This window comes from Garra rufa, chromosome 17, assembly GCF_049309525.1.
Source record: "Garra rufa chromosome 17, GarRuf1.0, whole genome shotgun sequence".
Lineage (NCBI taxonomy): Eukaryota > Metazoa > Chordata > Actinopteri > Cypriniformes > Cyprinidae > Garra > Garra rufa.
The window spans coordinates 15,424,983-15,442,766 of record NC_133377.1 but is presented as its reverse complement, the minus strand read 5'-3'; the positions used below and the strand labels follow the sequence as shown (position 1 = coordinate 15,442,766).

The 17,784-nt window shown below is 37.6% G+C and overlaps 1 protein-coding gene across 1 annotated transcript in view; it reads right to left on the bottom strand.

The window, feature by feature from the left end:
- Nucleotides 1-376: 376 nt before the first annotated feature.
- The window catches only part of LOC141290208 (uncharacterized), a 70,455-nt gene continuing 53,047 nt past the window's right edge, over nucleotides 377-17,784 (bottom strand). The window contains exons 2-9 of the mRNA XM_073822406.1: nucleotides 15,889-16,056; nucleotides 8,930-9,103; nucleotides 8,516-8,692; nucleotides 7,952-8,140; nucleotides 5,533-5,688; nucleotides 2,409-2,582; nucleotides 2,230-2,276; nucleotides 377-2,140 (exon numbers count right to left, since the gene is read on the bottom strand). Of these exons, the coding sequence (XP_073678507.1) occupies nucleotides 1,518-2,140; nucleotides 2,230-2,276; nucleotides 2,409-2,582; nucleotides 5,533-5,688; nucleotides 7,952-8,140; nucleotides 8,516-8,692; nucleotides 8,930-9,103; nucleotides 15,889-16,056 (1,708 nt within the window). The 3' untranslated portion in view covers nucleotides 377-1,517. The remainder of the gene's footprint in view (nucleotides 2,141-2,229; nucleotides 2,277-2,408; nucleotides 2,583-5,532; nucleotides 5,689-7,951; nucleotides 8,141-8,515; nucleotides 8,693-8,929; nucleotides 9,104-15,888; nucleotides 16,057-17,784) is intronic.

The window sequence follows — 17,784 nt, the reverse complement described above, 5'->3', positions numbered from 1 at the left end:
TTGTCAGGAGCAGAAGTTCCCATTTGAAAAGGAATGTCTGAGTTACGCCTGGTTCCCTGAGAAGCTTTGGATGCTTTAATTGGGCCTGCCTGTTTGTGTGTCCTTCAGACAAAGAAGTTGATGTACTACAGTTGCCCTTATATATTGGCAGTGCACAGGTGGTGACGTCACAGACTCTCGTCAGCCAATGACATTGTCACGTTCAAGCACATGCATCATCCCAGTCATGCTGATGGTGTCCCCCATAGCATTTTGTCAGATGTGGTGTCTTGTTCCCCTTGTTAGGGAACCAGGGATACATTTTTAACAAGACAATTTTCTTTGCATTGTGATAATAAGGACATGGGGTAAACATAATAATGACTCTGTATTTTTTGTGTATTGTTGTATATTTTTCATATACTTGAAAATCACAGTTTAGTACAAACATTCATATTTCTCAACAGTATTTTGTCATGTTGAAAATAAAATTGAGAATAATTATAAATAGGATCATTCAGTTTCATGTGATCAACTGTCTGCCAGAATGAGCACCTGGAGATGCTGCTGGCCTTTGCTTTGAGTGATGTGTCGTATAACATTTCCACCTTGGTGGGCGACACGTACACATCTCAAGGGGAACATTCATATTTCTGTGGCTTAAAATAACAAGCTTCATCTCCAAAGTCTCACAGATGACATCTCGATCAAGTGTAACTAAGGTTAATTTAGTGTCCCTGCTGGCTGTGGAGCAGTGCTGTTTCACAAGGTCACACTGAGATCTGTAATGAGCTGAGTGATCTATTATAATTACATTCCTTCTGTGAGAAACAACCATAAGCATGAATGAAATCTCCTGAGAAGTGGAAGGATACATCTTTAAGAACATGTCAACACATCCTCAGTGTAATAAGGGCTCATTCTCACATTAAACTAAAGCAGGCTTTCAGTGTTTAGTTGGGCAGTTTACTATAAAAAAGGCTAAGATTACCAAATTTGTTGTTGTTGAGTCCATAATATCAATAAAAACTTTGCATCAAGTACAGTTTTGTAACAATATAAGAATAATAATCATCATAAAATAATTTGAAGAATCATTTATAAATGTGAAACAACAAACTGTTGTAAATTGACTCAGAGGAAGATAACAATTCTGTCTTTTTCTGCTGATTAAGTGATAATATAAGACTGCTTCACCATACAAATGTTGTCGAGAAAGAAAGAAAGTGTGATGTTCGCTAACAAAACAGGCACTATTATTTGTGCTGCAGAAGAACACAAGAGGTATTTGGAATAATTCTGGTCTTAAAGGGATCATTCAAGCAAAAATTAGCATGAGAGTGAGAAATAGAATGTTCATTTTCTTTAAGATCAGGTTTATAAGAGAATCTTGCCCTCTAGTGGATCAACTTCTCTCTCACTCTCTCTCTGTTAAAGGACATTTAATAAAGCCTTTTCTAATATGTCTGTAGATCCACCGTACAAGGATACAAACACTACCATCAGCTCTTCCACAAAAGGAGAGCACATTCGTTTATCTAGCATGCCTTTGATCCTTTACATCCCTTACAGTCCTTGTAGCCCCTAAACATATCCCAGGGATCGTGGTCATGGACACAGACAGGAGGAGGCACATCCGGTAAGATTTTAATCCCAGCACTAATACTGACCAGCAGAAAGAGAGGCTTAGTGAACTTAGCATGGAAAGTGTGGATGAGCTCAGCTTCATCACGTGTGGTGTCGTAAAAGGACAGAGTTCCTGCCGCCCAGTCCAGATAGACCCCGACTCTCCAGGGTGAGCAGTCAGGCAGCTGTGTCTCTACTCCTCCATGAAGAGCTTTACAAATGGGAGATGGAGTGCTCACAAAAATGCCCCAAGATTTATTATTAAGTCCAATGCTACAGGCTGCTGAACTTCCCTTCCTGCTTATGTCTTTATAGGCCAATCCTATAGTGGCCCACCTGCCATACCACTCCAGCTGAAAGAAATGACGGCTGCTCAGACCTTCACGACTCATGATTTGGTCTTGATTTATGAATCTCTCTGGATGCTGTGGAACAGGTTCTGGTTTTCTGCGAGGAAGCACAAGAGCCTCATCTTTCTCTGACACCTGCACACTTGAAGAAGCGGTGTTAGGATCCCAAGTCATCTGGCACGCATCTGAGAAAAAGAAAAGAGTAAAATTAAGTGTTCTGATCACACAATTTGATTTGTCTATATCACTTTTAAAAAGAAAACAGCAGACTAACATTGGTGTAGAGTTTCCATGTCAAGTTGCTCCTCTAGGCCGTCCACACTGTCGTTAAATGTTTGGTATAAAATTAGTCAGTTTTAAAGAGTATTTATTATTGTGCTACTGCTAGTTAATAGTCCTCCTAAAAATTTACCAGAAATTCAAAAATACAAAACTTCTACTATTTAGACTTACATTAATTTCTCTAATCGGGTGGTTGGATCTTCCAAAACAGATCTGAGCTGGTCAAATCCTGGTCCTTTAACAGGATTGAGGCTCAAGTCTATTTCCTGCATGTTTGATGGGTTGGAAGAGAGAGCCCTCGCCAAACAAGCAGCTCCTGCTTCTGTGATCCTGCAGTGTGTCATCCTTCAGGAAAAAGGAGCTCGTATTTACTGATTCCTACAATATACAATGCTGATATACACTACGTTCATAAGTTTATGGTCAATAAGGGGCAACAGGCATTCACAAATCACACAGAACATGTTTTTGCTTTGAAAACTCACAACACGGCAGAGGAATATGGAAAAAAACATGTCTTAATGTTCTTAACCAGAGAAAATTGATTTTCTCTAACATTTCACTTGTCATAAACACTATACTTCCAAGATAATGGTGCCGTAATCAAAATAGATATTTTTTACACTTAATGCATTAATATTAATGCATGATATTAAAAGGTCAAACACTGCAAAAGAATGCAAAGTTTTACGTTAAGCGCTTACCTCCCAAAGGAAAAAGTGGTAATGTAAAACTGTATCTCACTTTGCTCACAGCTGATTGGTTCAGTTTTGGTTTGTGATCTCTGGAACAGGTTTTAATATTTCAATAATATTTCAGTAATACAGGTATTCAAGGGCAGGCTTCAAGATAATTTAGATCCTACCTGTCTGACTATTACCCCTTTGTTTATTTAAACAGGAAATCATCTAAATTAACGCCATTAAACTATGGTGTGCCTCAAGGATCTGTCTTAGGCCCACTGCTATTTTTTAAATAAGTGTTACCGTTAGTAATATGACCAATAATTTTCTCAAATTAAATTTGGATAAGACATAGATATTGCTTACTGGACCAAAAAAACAGTACACAGAATCTCTTTTGCATCTAGACCATGGCTGGGCAGCTGTCCTGCAGAGTTCAGCTCCAACCCTCATCAAACACACCTGCCTGTACTTTCTGGTGATCTTGAAGACAATGATTAGCTTGTTTGATTAGGACTGGAGCTAAATTCTGTAGTTCAGTGGGCCTCCAGGACCAAAGTTTCCCAGCCTGATATATAAATAACTTGTCTTTTAAAAATCACATTTCACGTTACAAAAACAGCATTCTTCCAGTTTAGAAACATCGCCTAGCTATGGAACATGTTACCTGTTTCTGATGCAGAAAAGCTAGCTCATGCATGTATGACCTCTAGACTGAACTATACTAGGGCTGCTCGATTTTGGCAAAAATCATAATCACGATTATTTTGGTCAATACTGTAATCACGGTTATTTAACACGATTATGACAGGGTCCAAAACTTTATATTAGTGATTAATTTAAAAATAGCAGTAGAGCAGGAAAGAAGATACAAATAAAAAAACAGTGCTTTAAAAAATTCGGAATAATTTTATGCAAGTCTCAAGTAGTCTAACAATAATACAGAAATTGAATGTAATTATTTAAATGTAAAACAAAACAGCGTCTTCACTGTAATACATAGACATGCTTTGTTTCTTACTAACTACATACGTCCTTCATTCAAGAGCAGTGAGTATTTTACATTTTATTCATATTAGGCACAGAGATGGCAGAAAGAATATTATGTGTTGCCGCTATAACCACACGGATCCAATATACTGTTACACACGTATTTTATTCTCAACTGTTTATGATCATTTAAGACTTAACTGACAAGAGTTTACATGAATAATCACCAAGCGCCTCATTCTGAAATATTTTTGGATTTATTTGACCGTTTAGGCGTGCAACCTGAACTAAAAGATAACTTTACATGTCCATGTTCTGCTCCGTCTCTGAGCGAATACATAGAACAGCGCAAGTTTTCTTATGTGCTTTAAAAAGCACAACATCAGAGAAACATTAATAAATCAAGCACGTCCCCTTTTATGAAAGTCACGTTACACGATTTTGCTGATTTGCATGTAAAATTAGGCTTTTATGGAGGAGTGAAAGTGCACCACTGGAAAGGGGGCGGAATGGGGCGCAATGATCGTTTCATCTCGATTACTGTATTTTCATTATCGTTTAAAGCAGAAATCGAATTTCGATTAATTGCACAGCACTACAAAGTACAGTTGCTATAGACCTTACCAGGTCAAGAAAATATGATAATTTTACACCAATTTTACATTTTCTACACTGGCTACCTATTAAGTTGCATATCAGTTACAAAATATAACTGCTTATCTATAAGACCCTAAATGGTTTAGCTCCTGTATACGTAACTAGTCTTCTATCATGCTACAATCCGTCACACTCCCTAAGGTCGCAAAACTCTGGACTTTTGGTAGTACCTGGGATAGCAAAGTCCATTAAAGAAGGCAAAGCTTTTTCCCATTTGGCTCCCAAACACTGGAAAAGCGTTCCTAATAACGTTTGTGATTCAGACACAATCTCTGTTTAAATCTAGATCAAAGATGTTAGCCAAGCATACACAGAATGTGTATTTTATGCACATTATCACCTTTTGCTTGGTTTGAACAGCAGCACTACGCTAATTCTTCTCTATATGCTTTTTTGTTTCTGCCACGGGATGGGAATCTCAAGGTAACTAGGAATCAAGCTTCAGTCTGGATTCAGCTCTTAAAAAGATATAAGAAGCCAACCCTTCAGAGGACCACAGATGACACCAACCCTGATCCAACATTCAATACTTCCACATTTTCCTATAAGTTTGATCATAACATAGTAATGCTGTTAATAGCGTTTGTTTGAATACATGTCACTAACTGCATGATTTTTTCAGCACATATCTGCTACTTGTTCATGACCTTGACATCGTCACCACTGATACGCTGTTCATGAATGTAAAGTAGAACCTTTCATTTTATGTGAAGCTGCTTTGCAATGATTTGAATTAAGAAAAAAACTCTACAAATGAATGTTAATTTAATTAAATTGTAATGTATTGAGAATACCGGCATTCGCTGATATTAATAAACAAATAGATACATTTAAAAAAGGATTTGCTCTCCCTTGTTTCAGTTTTATGATCTGCTAGCAAGATCAGTGAAACAGTTTTAATAGAAACAAAAAAGCATGTTTAGTTATTATTTCAGTCTGTTTTCCTCTTTTACATTTAGACTCACCTGAGTATCTCTAGTTTACAGCCAGGGTTGCTCAGTCCAGCAGAGAGCAGCTCCACAGAAGAATCTGTCAGGCTACACATGCTGAGATCCAGAGATTTGAGGCTGCAAGATCCAAGAGCTGAAGACAGAGTTTCAAGAGAAGCAGCCTGTAATCGCCTGTAACAAAAAAAAAATAAATAAAAATACATATGATTAAAGTATGCATACAGTGGTGTGAAAAAGTGTTGGCCCCCATCCTGATTTTTGATTTTTTTTGCATCTTTGTCACACTTAAATGTTTCAGATCATCAAACAAATTTAAATATTAATCAAAGATAACACAAGTAAGCAAAACATGCAGTTTTTGCACAAAGTTTTTTTTTTTTTTTTTATTATGAAGGGAAAACAAAATCCAAACCCACATGGCCCTGTGTGAAAAAGTGTTTGCCCCCTAAACTTAATAACTGGTTGGGCCACCCTTAGCAGCAACAACTGCAACTGTTACAGCGCTGTGCAGGAATTTTGACCCACTCATCTTGGCAGAATTGTTGTAATTGAGCCACATTGGAGGGTCTTCGAGTATGAACCGCCTTTTTAAGGTCATGCCACAGCATCTCAATAGGATTCAGGTCAGGACTTTGACTAGGCCACTCCAAAGTCTTCATTTTGTTTTTCTTCAGCCATTCAGAGGTGGATTTGCTGGTGTGTTTTGGATCATTGTCCTGCTGCAGAACCCAAGTTCGCTTCAGCTTGAGGTCACCAACAGATGGCTGGAAATTGTCCTCCAGGATTTTTTGTTAGACAGCAGAATTCATGGTTCCATTTATCACAGCAAGTCTTCCAGGTCCAGAAGCAGCAAAACAGCCCCAGACCATCACACTACCACCACCATAATTTATTGTTGGTATGATTTCTTTTTCTGAAATGCTGTGTTACTTTTACGCCAGATGTAATGGGACACACACCTTCCTAAAAATTCAACTTTTGTCTCGTCAGTCCACAGAGTTTTTTCCCAAAAGTCTTGGAGATCTTCAAGATGTGTTCTGACAAAACTGAGACGAGCCTTTATGTTCTTTTTGCTCAGCAGCGGTTTTTGTCTTGGAACTCTGCCATGCAGGCCATTTTTGCCCATTCTCTTTCTTATGGTGGAGCCATGAACACTGACCTTAACTGAGGCAAGAGAGGCCTGCAGTTCTTTAGATGTTGTTGTGGGGTCTTTTGTGACCTCTTTTTGAGTCATTGCTGCACTCTTGGGGTAATTTTGGTCAGACAGCCACTCCTGGGAAGGTTCACCATGTTTTCTCCATTTGTGGATAACGGCTCTCACTGTAGTTCGCTGGAGTCCAAAAGCTTTAGAAATGGCTTTATAACCTTTTCCAGACTGACAGATCTCAATTACTTGCTTTCTTATTTGTTCCTGAATTTTTTTCGATCTCAACATGATGTGTAGCTTTAGAGGATCTTCTTTGGTCTACTTCACTTTGTCAGGCAGGTCCTATTTAGGTGATTTCTTAATTGTGAACAGGTGTGGCAGTAATCAGGCCTGGGTGTGGCTAGAGAAACTGAACTCTGAGAACTCTGGCTAGAAAAACTGAACTGAACTTTTTCACACTTTTTCCTTCATAAAATCCCTTCATTTAAAAACTGCATGTTGCGATTACTTGTGTTATCTTTGATTAATATTTAAATCTGATTGATGATCTGAAACATTAAAGTGAGACAAATATGCAAAAAAAAAAAAATAATAATAATAATAAAATAAAAATCAGGAGGGGGGCCAACACGTTTTCACACCACTGGTTGTATACTAAATTAATAAATTATATGTAATAAATTTACACTGGCAGGTGTCTTTCTCAAGGTGATTCCTGAGATACTCACACTAAGAGCCAGATTTACTAAATTGACATCAGGGAGCCACTATTAATATTAGGGGCTCTGAAACTGCTTTTGAATGCACAATTGCATTTTACATTTTCACTTCTGATATTTCGAAATTATCGCACATGCTCTATGTATACTAGATGCTTGTCAGTGGTAATCAGGATCTATAAATCATTCGCCATCATCCTCAGTCATCTCTCCTTATTCTGTTTATGTGGTAAGTGAAGTCGTATGTACTGTAATGTAACAGGCAACAGCTAGCAAGCAGCTAACTCTTTCCCTTTAGTGGCTTGCGTTATTTTATTAGAATGCATTATTTGTTTCTATCCGCCCGATGTCATAATCCATCACAATGTTTCACTCAAGACACTGTCCGATGCCAGTTTGGTAGACATTGCCCAACCCTATTTTTTACACCACACATAATTTCAAAGCAAGATTTACAAAATGTCATAGGACCAGGCAAAATGATATACAACGATGATACAAGTGATCCTATGGATCTAGATCTAACTGTACTTTGTTGTAAGGTTTTATTCTGGATTACTTATCATACCGTATGTGAACAATCCGCAATGTTTCTAGTTTGAAGTGAGGATCTGCCAGCAGAGAGAACAGTTGCTGAATTTCAAGAGTCGATGGTCTAAAGAAACTGAGCTCAAGTTCTTTCAGGTGTGAAGGGTTCTCTTGAAAAGCAGAGAATAATGCCGATAAAGCTTCCTGCTTTATATAACAGAATTCCAACCTGCAACGAAAGTTAATAGAGTTTAAAAAAAAAAAACTGCTTTTCTCCTTAGAGTTTATGTCATACTTGAGTTCATTTGTTAATGTGAATAAGGTAACTGTGTACTAAATATTTACAGTGTATTTTTTGTTGACAGCAGCATCTTAGTGGTGGAATTTGAAAAAAACTATTGTACTGTTATATCTGTGATCTTAAAATGTAAATATCATTTGTATTTCATGACTATTAAAGCTAAAGTGTGTAATAATAGTAATTAAAGCTAATAGTGTGTAATTCTTTGGATATTATCTCAGTTTATTATGCAGGGACAGCAGAAAACATGCAAATAGTTGATTTTCCTGATTCTAGCTATCAATACAGTTAACCATTACTTACCTCAAAACTGTTACTTTAAAATTTGGGTGTTTGAATGCCTCCGACAGAAGCTGTAAAGCCTGATCCTCAGATCCCTGACAGCTTTTTCTCAAGTCCAGCTCTTGCAGATGACAAGAACTGTTACACAGAGCTGCAGCCAAGACCTTACAACTCTCTAAGGTTTCAATTTCTTGTAAACTGGGGAGCACAAAGCACATTATTAATGAATGAAAATATGTTAATACTATCATGCACCATGTGAAGTCTGTTTTAATAGTGTTTGTATCACAAATGGAGCAGAAGTTGAATAGTTAGAATACTTGTTTCGATAATTAATGATTACGAATAATGATAAAGTTAGAATTCTAACCAGTTACAGTAGTTCAAAAATTGTAAGTACAAAACAGATCTCAGTAGCATATTTTTTTTACTAACGTGAGTTTCTCAAGATGACAATCCGGGTCTATTAAGATTTGAGAGATGCTCTCCACTGTCCTGTCATTCAGGCGGAATGTGTTTAGCAGATGAAGCTCTCTCAAATGTGTCGGGTTTAATAAAATCCCAGAGAGTAGATGATCAGCATCTTTACGACAGCCAAAATATGGTGTCCTAAAGAGAATATAGTAAAGAAAGATGACACAGATACTATATTTTAAATGTTTGAGAGTTTAAGAATTTTTTAATTAGAGATGAATGTATGTGAAATACCTACTGGATATGATTGTAACATACATCATATACAGATTAACAATATGGCACAAAAGTGAGTACACCCCTTTCAGCAACCATTTTAGTTTATCTTCTCAATATAGAAAACTATAGAAATGAAACTTGGATATATTTTAGAGTAGTGAATGTGCAGCTTGTATAGCAGTATAGATTTATTGTCCCCTGAAAATTACTCAACATACAGCCATCATTGTCATAGCTGGCAACAAAAGTGAGTACAAGTTAAATTGTCAATATATTGTGTTAGCACCATTGTTATCTGGCACTGCCTTAATCATCCTGGGCATGGAATTGACGAGAGCTGCACAGGTTGTTGCTGGGATCCTCTTCCACTCCTCACAGAGCTGCTGGACATTAGACTCATGGTGCTTCTCTACCTTACACTTGAGGATGCCCCACAGGTGCTTAATAGGGTTCAGGTCTGGAGACATATTTGGCCACCCCATTACTTTCACCTTCAGCTTCCTCAGCAAGGCAGTTGTCATCTTGGTGGTGTGTTTGGGATCGTTATAATGTTGGAAAACTGCCGTTCTGCCTAGTTTCTGGAAGGAAGGCATCATGTTCTGCTTCAGAATGTACAGTACATAATCAAATCTATGTTTCCCTCAATGAACTGCAGCTCCCAAGAACCAGCAGCACTCATGTAGCCCCAGACCATGATGCTACCACCACCATGTTGACTGTAGGCAAGACACAGTTTTCTTGGTACTCCTCACCAGGGCATCTCCACACATGCTGGACACCATCTGAGCCAAACAAGTTTATCTTATAGTCTCATCAGACCACAGGACATGGTTCCAGTAATTCATGCTCTTGGATAGGTTGTCTTCAGCAAACTGTTTGCGGGCTTTCTTGTGAGCCAGATTCAGATGAGACTTCCTTCTGGGACGACGCCTATGCAAACCGACTTGTTGCAGTGTGCAGCGTATGGTCTGAGCACTGACAAGCTGACCTTCTACTTCTGCAACCTTTAAAGCAATGCTGGCAGCACCCAGCATCTGTTTGTTGAAGCCAGATTCTGCACCTGACGCACAGAATGAGTGATCAGCGGGATTCATATATGATGGCGGAGTAGGAGTTTGGCTTCTCACAGCTCTCCCTGTTCAATGCGCTAAAACAGCAAAAACAGCAAATCTGGAAACCTAAGTTTTGAACTCTTGTGAGTACCTTTGAATCTTGACTTTAAGTCCAACAATGCCTCAGAGGAAGGTACCCCAACCTAAAGAAGAGCATTCACATGTTGTAGACGCCGACTTGGGCGCGTGTGAGTTGACAACTGCGTCTCTGGAAACTATCCTTTATAAGTATTTTGCTGAAGCTGATAAACAATCTAAAGATCGCTTTGAGCGCCTGGAAAATCAGCTTGTTTCCATTAAAACAACACTTGGGGATCACTCAAAAGAGTTGGACTCCCAACGCAAGCTTACTACCTCTCTTAAAGCTCAAGTGAAACGTGCTGAGGACACCACAACTGAACATTCTGAGGCTATAAAGAAACTTCAGGAGAAATTAATCACTATGGAGGACCAGAGCAGAAGGAGCAACCTCCGTATAGTCAACTTGAAAGAAGGAGTAGAACAAAGTAATGCTCTGTCCTACCTGTTGCGCATCTTTCCTGCATGGTTTCCCGATTTGGCCTCCAACCTTCCGGAGCTCACGCAAGCGCATCGCGTCAGCCGCCCGCGTTCTGCGGGTGCTTCTCCACGGCACATGATCGTTAACTGTCTTCGCTTCACTGATAGAGACCGGATTTTAGGTCTCGCAAGGAAAACGCCTGTGGTAGTTGATGGTCAAACTATCCGCTTTACTGCTGACTACAGTGATTCCACCACTCGACTCAGGCGTCCTTGCTTCCCAGTAATGAGCCGGGCCCGTACCCTGGGGTTTGAGGCTTTTCTGCTGTATCCCACTGTCATCAAACTCAGCCGTGGGTCGGAAGTAATCCAGTTTGGTGATCTAAGTGAGGCTGTTAAGTACTTAGACTCTTTTGACTCTCACTCACTATGAAAAATATCAACCATGACTGTTGTCATGCTTGTTTGTTTTTTTCCGCACATAATGACGCGCTATCTGACGTCTGACGTCACTTTGTGGTGTCAGTGATATCCATAGATATATACAGTAGTCAACATTCGAAGTGGATCAAAACCTTTCATCAAATTTGTCCTAAAACCAAGAAGAATATCCGTTCTTATCTTAGGACAACTTTTGATGAACTCTTTTGATCCACTTCGAATGTTGACTACTGTATATATATATATATATATATATATATATATATATATATATATATATATATGGTGATACCTGAGTTTTATTTATTTATTTTATTTTATTTTATTTTTTTCTTCTGCTCGTGCACTAGAATGTCGGATTTTTTTTCTGACCCTGAAGCTTGCTGTTTCTAGTTGGTCAATGTATGCTGTTTTTTTCTATTTCTCCACTGGGTTTCTTGAATACAAGCAAACAAAAATAAATAGTGTGTATGTTTTTTTGTTTGTTTGTTTGTTTATTAATTTATTTTATCTATTCATTCTAAGGGATGCATAATAATTCTTGAAGCACTTAGTTTTGTTGCTGGAAGAAACTCAGTGGTTCTATAAACAGGGGAGTGAATGAAGACAGCTTAGTTTAATTGCTATTTTGCTTTTGTGTGTGTATCTTGGTGTTATTGTTTATTATTATTATTTTTTTTTTTAATGTGGGTATGATTGAGTGTGTGTGTATGGTGTTGGCTCTCATGTTCACCTCATCTCATTTTCACGATTTTCACCTCACAAGGTTAGTTAGATCTATTTTCAATTATACCAAATATCTACTTTATGGGTAAAGGTCTTCATGCTATCCATCTTAATATCCGTAGTTTACTCCCTAAAATTGATCAACTTAGAGCTTGGCTGTCCTATAACAATCCCAATATAATCACATTATCGGAAACATGGCTTACTAATAGTACAACAGACTCTATTATTCACCTTGAAAATTATGTAGTGTATAGGGCTGACAGAGGATCCAGGGGAGGTGGAGTAGCTTCTTATATTTGATCTAATCTGAGTTCACAGCTAATTATTCCTGAGGTGAAACCTGAGCTTTTTGAAGGTATCTTTGTTAAGGTTACTCTTCATGCAAATAAACAATTGATAATAGGCAACATTTACCGACCACCTACATCTCCCAAATTAGAGTCTGTTAAGAACATTTTAGCTACGGTATCATCATTGGGAGACTCAAGAGAAATTATTCTGTTAGGGGATTTTAATTTAAATGGGATGATCCCTCTACATGTACAGAACGTAATATGGTTAATGGTGCTAATCTGACTCAAATTATCACTGAGCCCACTAGAGTCGGCTCTAACTCTAAATCTCTCATTGACTGGATTCTTGTTTCACATCCAAACAGAATAATGACTTCTGGAGTTCTGTCTGATTGCTTTAGTGATCATTCCATTATCCACTGTATCTGGAAAATTGCAATGCCTCATCTCCCTCCCAAATATATCAAGGTACGGGAAACTAAACTATTTAATAATAATTTATTTGTTAATGACCTTCTAAGGATAAATAGGGAAAGGCTTTACTTAATTCCTGATGCTGATGCTTCATGGGATTTTTTTTACTCCGAAGTTGGGCAAGTTATTGACAGACATGCCCCATGGAAATCCATTAAGGTTAAAGGCCATCATTTGCCTTGGGTTAATGGTGATCTTATTAATCTTTTTAAAAAGAGGGATAGGGCCTGGGTTAAACATAAACATACAAAACTGCCTGACGACTGGGAGGAATACAAGCGATTAAGAAATTTATGTACAACTCAAACAAGAAATGCTAAAGCCAATTATTACCGAGATAGCCTGTCAAATGATATAAGTAATCCAAAGCAATTCTGGAGGAGAGTTAACACCTCAGTTCATAAGGCCAAGAATACTTCAAATAATATGATGATTAATAATGAAATAACTGACGATCCAGCTGTGATTTCCAATGCCTTTAGTGTGCTTTACTCTCAAACACCGCTTGTTCAACCTCCTGCTCTTCACGCAGACCCGTACCTGAACAGCCTACCTTGTGGAAGCTCTTTCAAATTTAGACAGGTCAGCTCAATGGATGTTCAACAGGCCATTAATAAGCTTTCCTCTAGTAGTGGTCCTGGCCCTGATGGCCTTGAGGGTAAATTTGTCAAACTTGCCTCTCATGTCCTAGCACCCCCACTGGCTGTGCTTTTCAACATGTCGTTTGATACCTGTGAAGTGCCCCTCGCCTGGAAATGTACCAAAGTCATTCCTTTGCACAAAGGTGGTAACTTACAAATCCTGAACAATTATAGGCCAACTTCAATAATCAATTGTGTGGTTAAAGTTTTTGAGAAAATAATTTTTAACCAATTATCTGAATATCTCTCTGATAATAACTTACTTACTCATTGCCAGTCAGGTTTCAGAAAACACTTCTCCACTACTACTGCTCTTTTGAACCTCTCTAATGATATATTTTCTAGCTTTGATGATAATCTGTGTACCGTTGCTATTTTCTTAGATCTCTCCAAAGTGTTTGATTTAGTTAATCATTATCTTCTACTGGATAAGTTGCATGCTATTGGCCTCTCGAGATCATCTTTACTCTGGTTTAACTCTTTTTTCCATCATCGTCGTCAGTGTGTGTCCTATAGGGGTTGTCAGTCTGACTTTACAGGCATAGCGAAAGGCATTCCTCAAGGTTCTTCTCTGGGACCTTTATTATTCTCTATCTTTGTAAATGACATGCCTCTATGCTGCACAGACTGTAATATTCATCTTTATGCCGATGATACAGTTATTTACTGTAGTAAACCCACCATCTCCGGGATAAACCTCTCTTTACAACACGATTTCAATTCTGTACAGCAGTGGCTATTAGTTAATAAACTTCTCCTTAATAAATCAAAGTCCTACTCTTTACTGTTCCATAGAAAAGCCTTGGATATAGGTGAAAACAACCTTAATCTTCGTTTTCTCGACTCCTCTCCTTTGGAGTCAACTAAGACCTTTAAATATCTTGGTGTTTGGCTGGAATCTGATTTATCTTTCAAAACTCATGTACAAGCAGTGACAAACATACTCAATTCTCTTCTTAAAATACTTTATCAATCTGTTAAATGTTTTAATTTTCTGGTCAGGAAAAGAATAGTCTCACAGCTGCTCCTGCCTATTTTGGACTATGCTGATATTATTTATCAGAACACTACTGCCTCTTGTCTTCATTCCATTGATGTGGTCTACAACAGTCTTTGCCGTTTTGTTCTCCACTGTCCCTTTAGGACACACCGTTGTGTGTTGTACAGAGAGTTGTCCTGGTTTGCACCTTCTGCCAGGAGACAGTTTCACTGGTTACAGTTTATTTTCAAAAGTTTTTATTTTAATTATCCTATTTATCTCAAGCAACATCTTGTGCTTCATAATACGCTTTACAGCCTGCGACACAATTGTCAGATCTTTTTTTTTGTTCCTAGAGTCAAAAGAGAGGTAGGGAAATATGCATTTTGTTTTAAGGCTCCATATGATTGGAATAATCTTCCTTTATCTATTCGCTCTTTAACTTCATTTACTGATTTCCGAAGGGCTCTTGGGGAACATCTTCGGAACATTTGTCTTTGCTTGTAGTTTTGTTTGTTTGATTTTGGATATTATTATTATTATTATTATCATTGTCATCATAATCAATGTTCTTGTTTGTGTTCTTCTCAGTCCTTGATCTTGTGCAATGTTAGTCATGGGGTTGTTCTTCTGTTACATGTGGGGTTCGTGTTGGGTGGGGTGGGGTTGAGCATTGTAAGCTGGTGTGTGTGTGTGTGTGTGTGTGTGTGTGTGTGTGTGTGTGTGTGTGTGTGTGTGTGTGTGTGTGTGTGTGTGTGTGTGTGTGTGTGTGTGTGTGTTGTGTGTTGTTGTGTATTATTATGCTGTCTTTGACCGTGATTTTTGCTCTGCTGTTTTGGTTCTTTTTTTTTTTTTTTGCTGTGATGTACTGGAGGACCCCCTTGAAAACGAGATGTTTCATCTCAAGGGGTTAATCCTCGCAATAAAGATATGTTAATAAATAAATAAATAAATAAATAAATAAATAAACTTCGTATATTGACCTTTGCAAGGCCTATTCCGAATGGAACCCATCTTGGAAAACCTCTGTATGACCCTGACCACTGTAGTGTAACAACAGGGTAACTTTCAGGGTATTATTGAACCTCTAATAGCCTTGGCCATCTTTGTGGAGAGCAACAATTCTAATTCTCAAATCCTCAGAGAGTTCTTTGCCATGAGATGCCATGTTGAAGATCCAGTGGTAAGTATGAGAGAATTGTACTCAAAGCAGCTCATTTTAACTGCTCTTATACAAGATACACAACTTTGTATGGTCCTGTCAGGTAGACAAAAACACAAACATGATGAATAGGATATGTGGCTTTGCATGGTTAAACAGCATACAGCTGTTATCACTTAGGGTGTACTCACTTTTGTTGACAGCTATTTTGACAATAATGGCTGTATGATGTTCTGACTACAATTAATAACAATTAATTTTCATGATTGTTGCACAGATAATCAAGTCAATAAACTTTGGAGGTTATAATGTGGATTTTTGTGGTTGATAATAATGACAAGTAGTGTTTCATTTGATATTTTATGGACTCACCTGAGTATTTCCACTTTGCAATTAGGGCTTCTCATACCAACAGATAATAGATTCAAGTTTATATAAAACAGGGCCTGTTTCTCGATGTCCATCTCTCTGATACGATTGGCTGGTGATCTCAGAGTTGAGGCGATCAGTGCCCAGCTCTTATCTGTGACCTCATCCAGTCTTAGGTAGAAAGAAAAAAACATGTTAAATGACATGAAATGCTAAGCTAATTATGACTGGCATCTCATGTTGTACAGGCATCTGTTTACAAACACTGAACATCTTGAATTTTAAAGGTAAAGGTGCACTCAATATTTTTTTTTATGTTGCAGTGGTTGTTGCAACAGACATATAGCTCACACATAGTGGTGGTTTTTAGCTACTTTCTTATTCATCATTATAAATATTTTTCAAACATACTATTCATTTCTTTGCATTTTAAACTTTTTATTGAGTAAAACAAGTACTAATTGTTTTGAAGGGGTCATATTATATATATATATATATATATATATATATATATATATATATATGTATATTACTATTTAATATTTTCCCATAAGCAATTAAGCATTAATTTTTCTGCTGAATAATAGCTAAATGGCTCAATTATGATTCAATTGCCATTAGCTTCCTATAAATAATTATATCACTGGGTGTGGTGAGGTTCTGAAATAAGGAGGCAAAGTCTACTATTTTCACCAAGCTGATTTCTCACTAAAACTCCCAAAGATCATACCATTTTAAGTGGCAAAATTATTTTGATGTTACAAGTGGTTATATCTAAGTGTGTGAGTTGTTTACTTACTTTTTAAAGTCATTTTCCCATCAATGGCATTATATTGTTCATTCAGACTGATTCGTGAACACAAGAGGTGGGATTTATCGTATGAACCGACATCATGACCAGTCATATCCAAACATATCGCGATGTCTCCCTCGCCTCCCCTCATGTGACGTTTCCCCATTCATTCTCATTTAGCCCACTCTAAGCTCCCTGCATGCTTTATAAAGTGTGTGAAAACTAAATGGGCTCAGGGGAGGCGAGAGAGACTTGGACACCTGCTCTAATTTCACCTGCTGATGTTACTGTTGAACAACGTTTCTTTAGAAAAATTAGTGATTTATACACTTTAAATTTTATATTTTATAATTTTGCCATTGTTTTATTTCTGTACTACAATTTTTCAACTAATATTTTGTTGAGACACTGCCTCTTTGTGGTACCATAAGGAAACATGCTTTCACACAAGAATCATACAGAATTGAGTCTGAAAATCTAAAAATGCAAAAAGTTTCCTGTAAGCGGTAGGTTTAGGGTAATGGGGATAGGAAATACAGTTTATACCGAAGAAAATCTATATAATAAATAAAAAAATAAACTATATTACACACACACACACACACACACACATACAGTGAGAAAAAATTATTTGATCCCCTGCTGATTTTGTATGTTTGCCCAGTGACAAGAAATGATTAGTCTATCATTTTTATTGGTAGATTTATTTTAAAAAGTAAGAGACAGAATTAAAAAAAAAAAAAAAATCCACAAAAATAAAAATTCCACATTAAAAAAAAAAAAAAAAAAATGTTCTCCTTCTTTCCAAAGCGCTCTGCAGCTTGCGCTCTCATGGCGTCTGCCGTTGCTAAGCAACCATGAACTGCGCTCTCCATGATGACGCGGAAGTTTCAGCAAAGGATAAATTGATTTCCAAAACTAAAAATCGCTTGCAGTAGCTCTGCTACTAAAAACTGTTATGCCTGTAACAGCTATGATCGGCTGTTTTTCCATCTTGGCCAAGCTTTTAATGTTTTTCGTGAAAGGAAGAAGCTGATTCGTTCGTTCTTGTCACATGACCCGTGGTGCGCTCGCAGCATACTGAAAAGTTGACATGTTTTTATCTG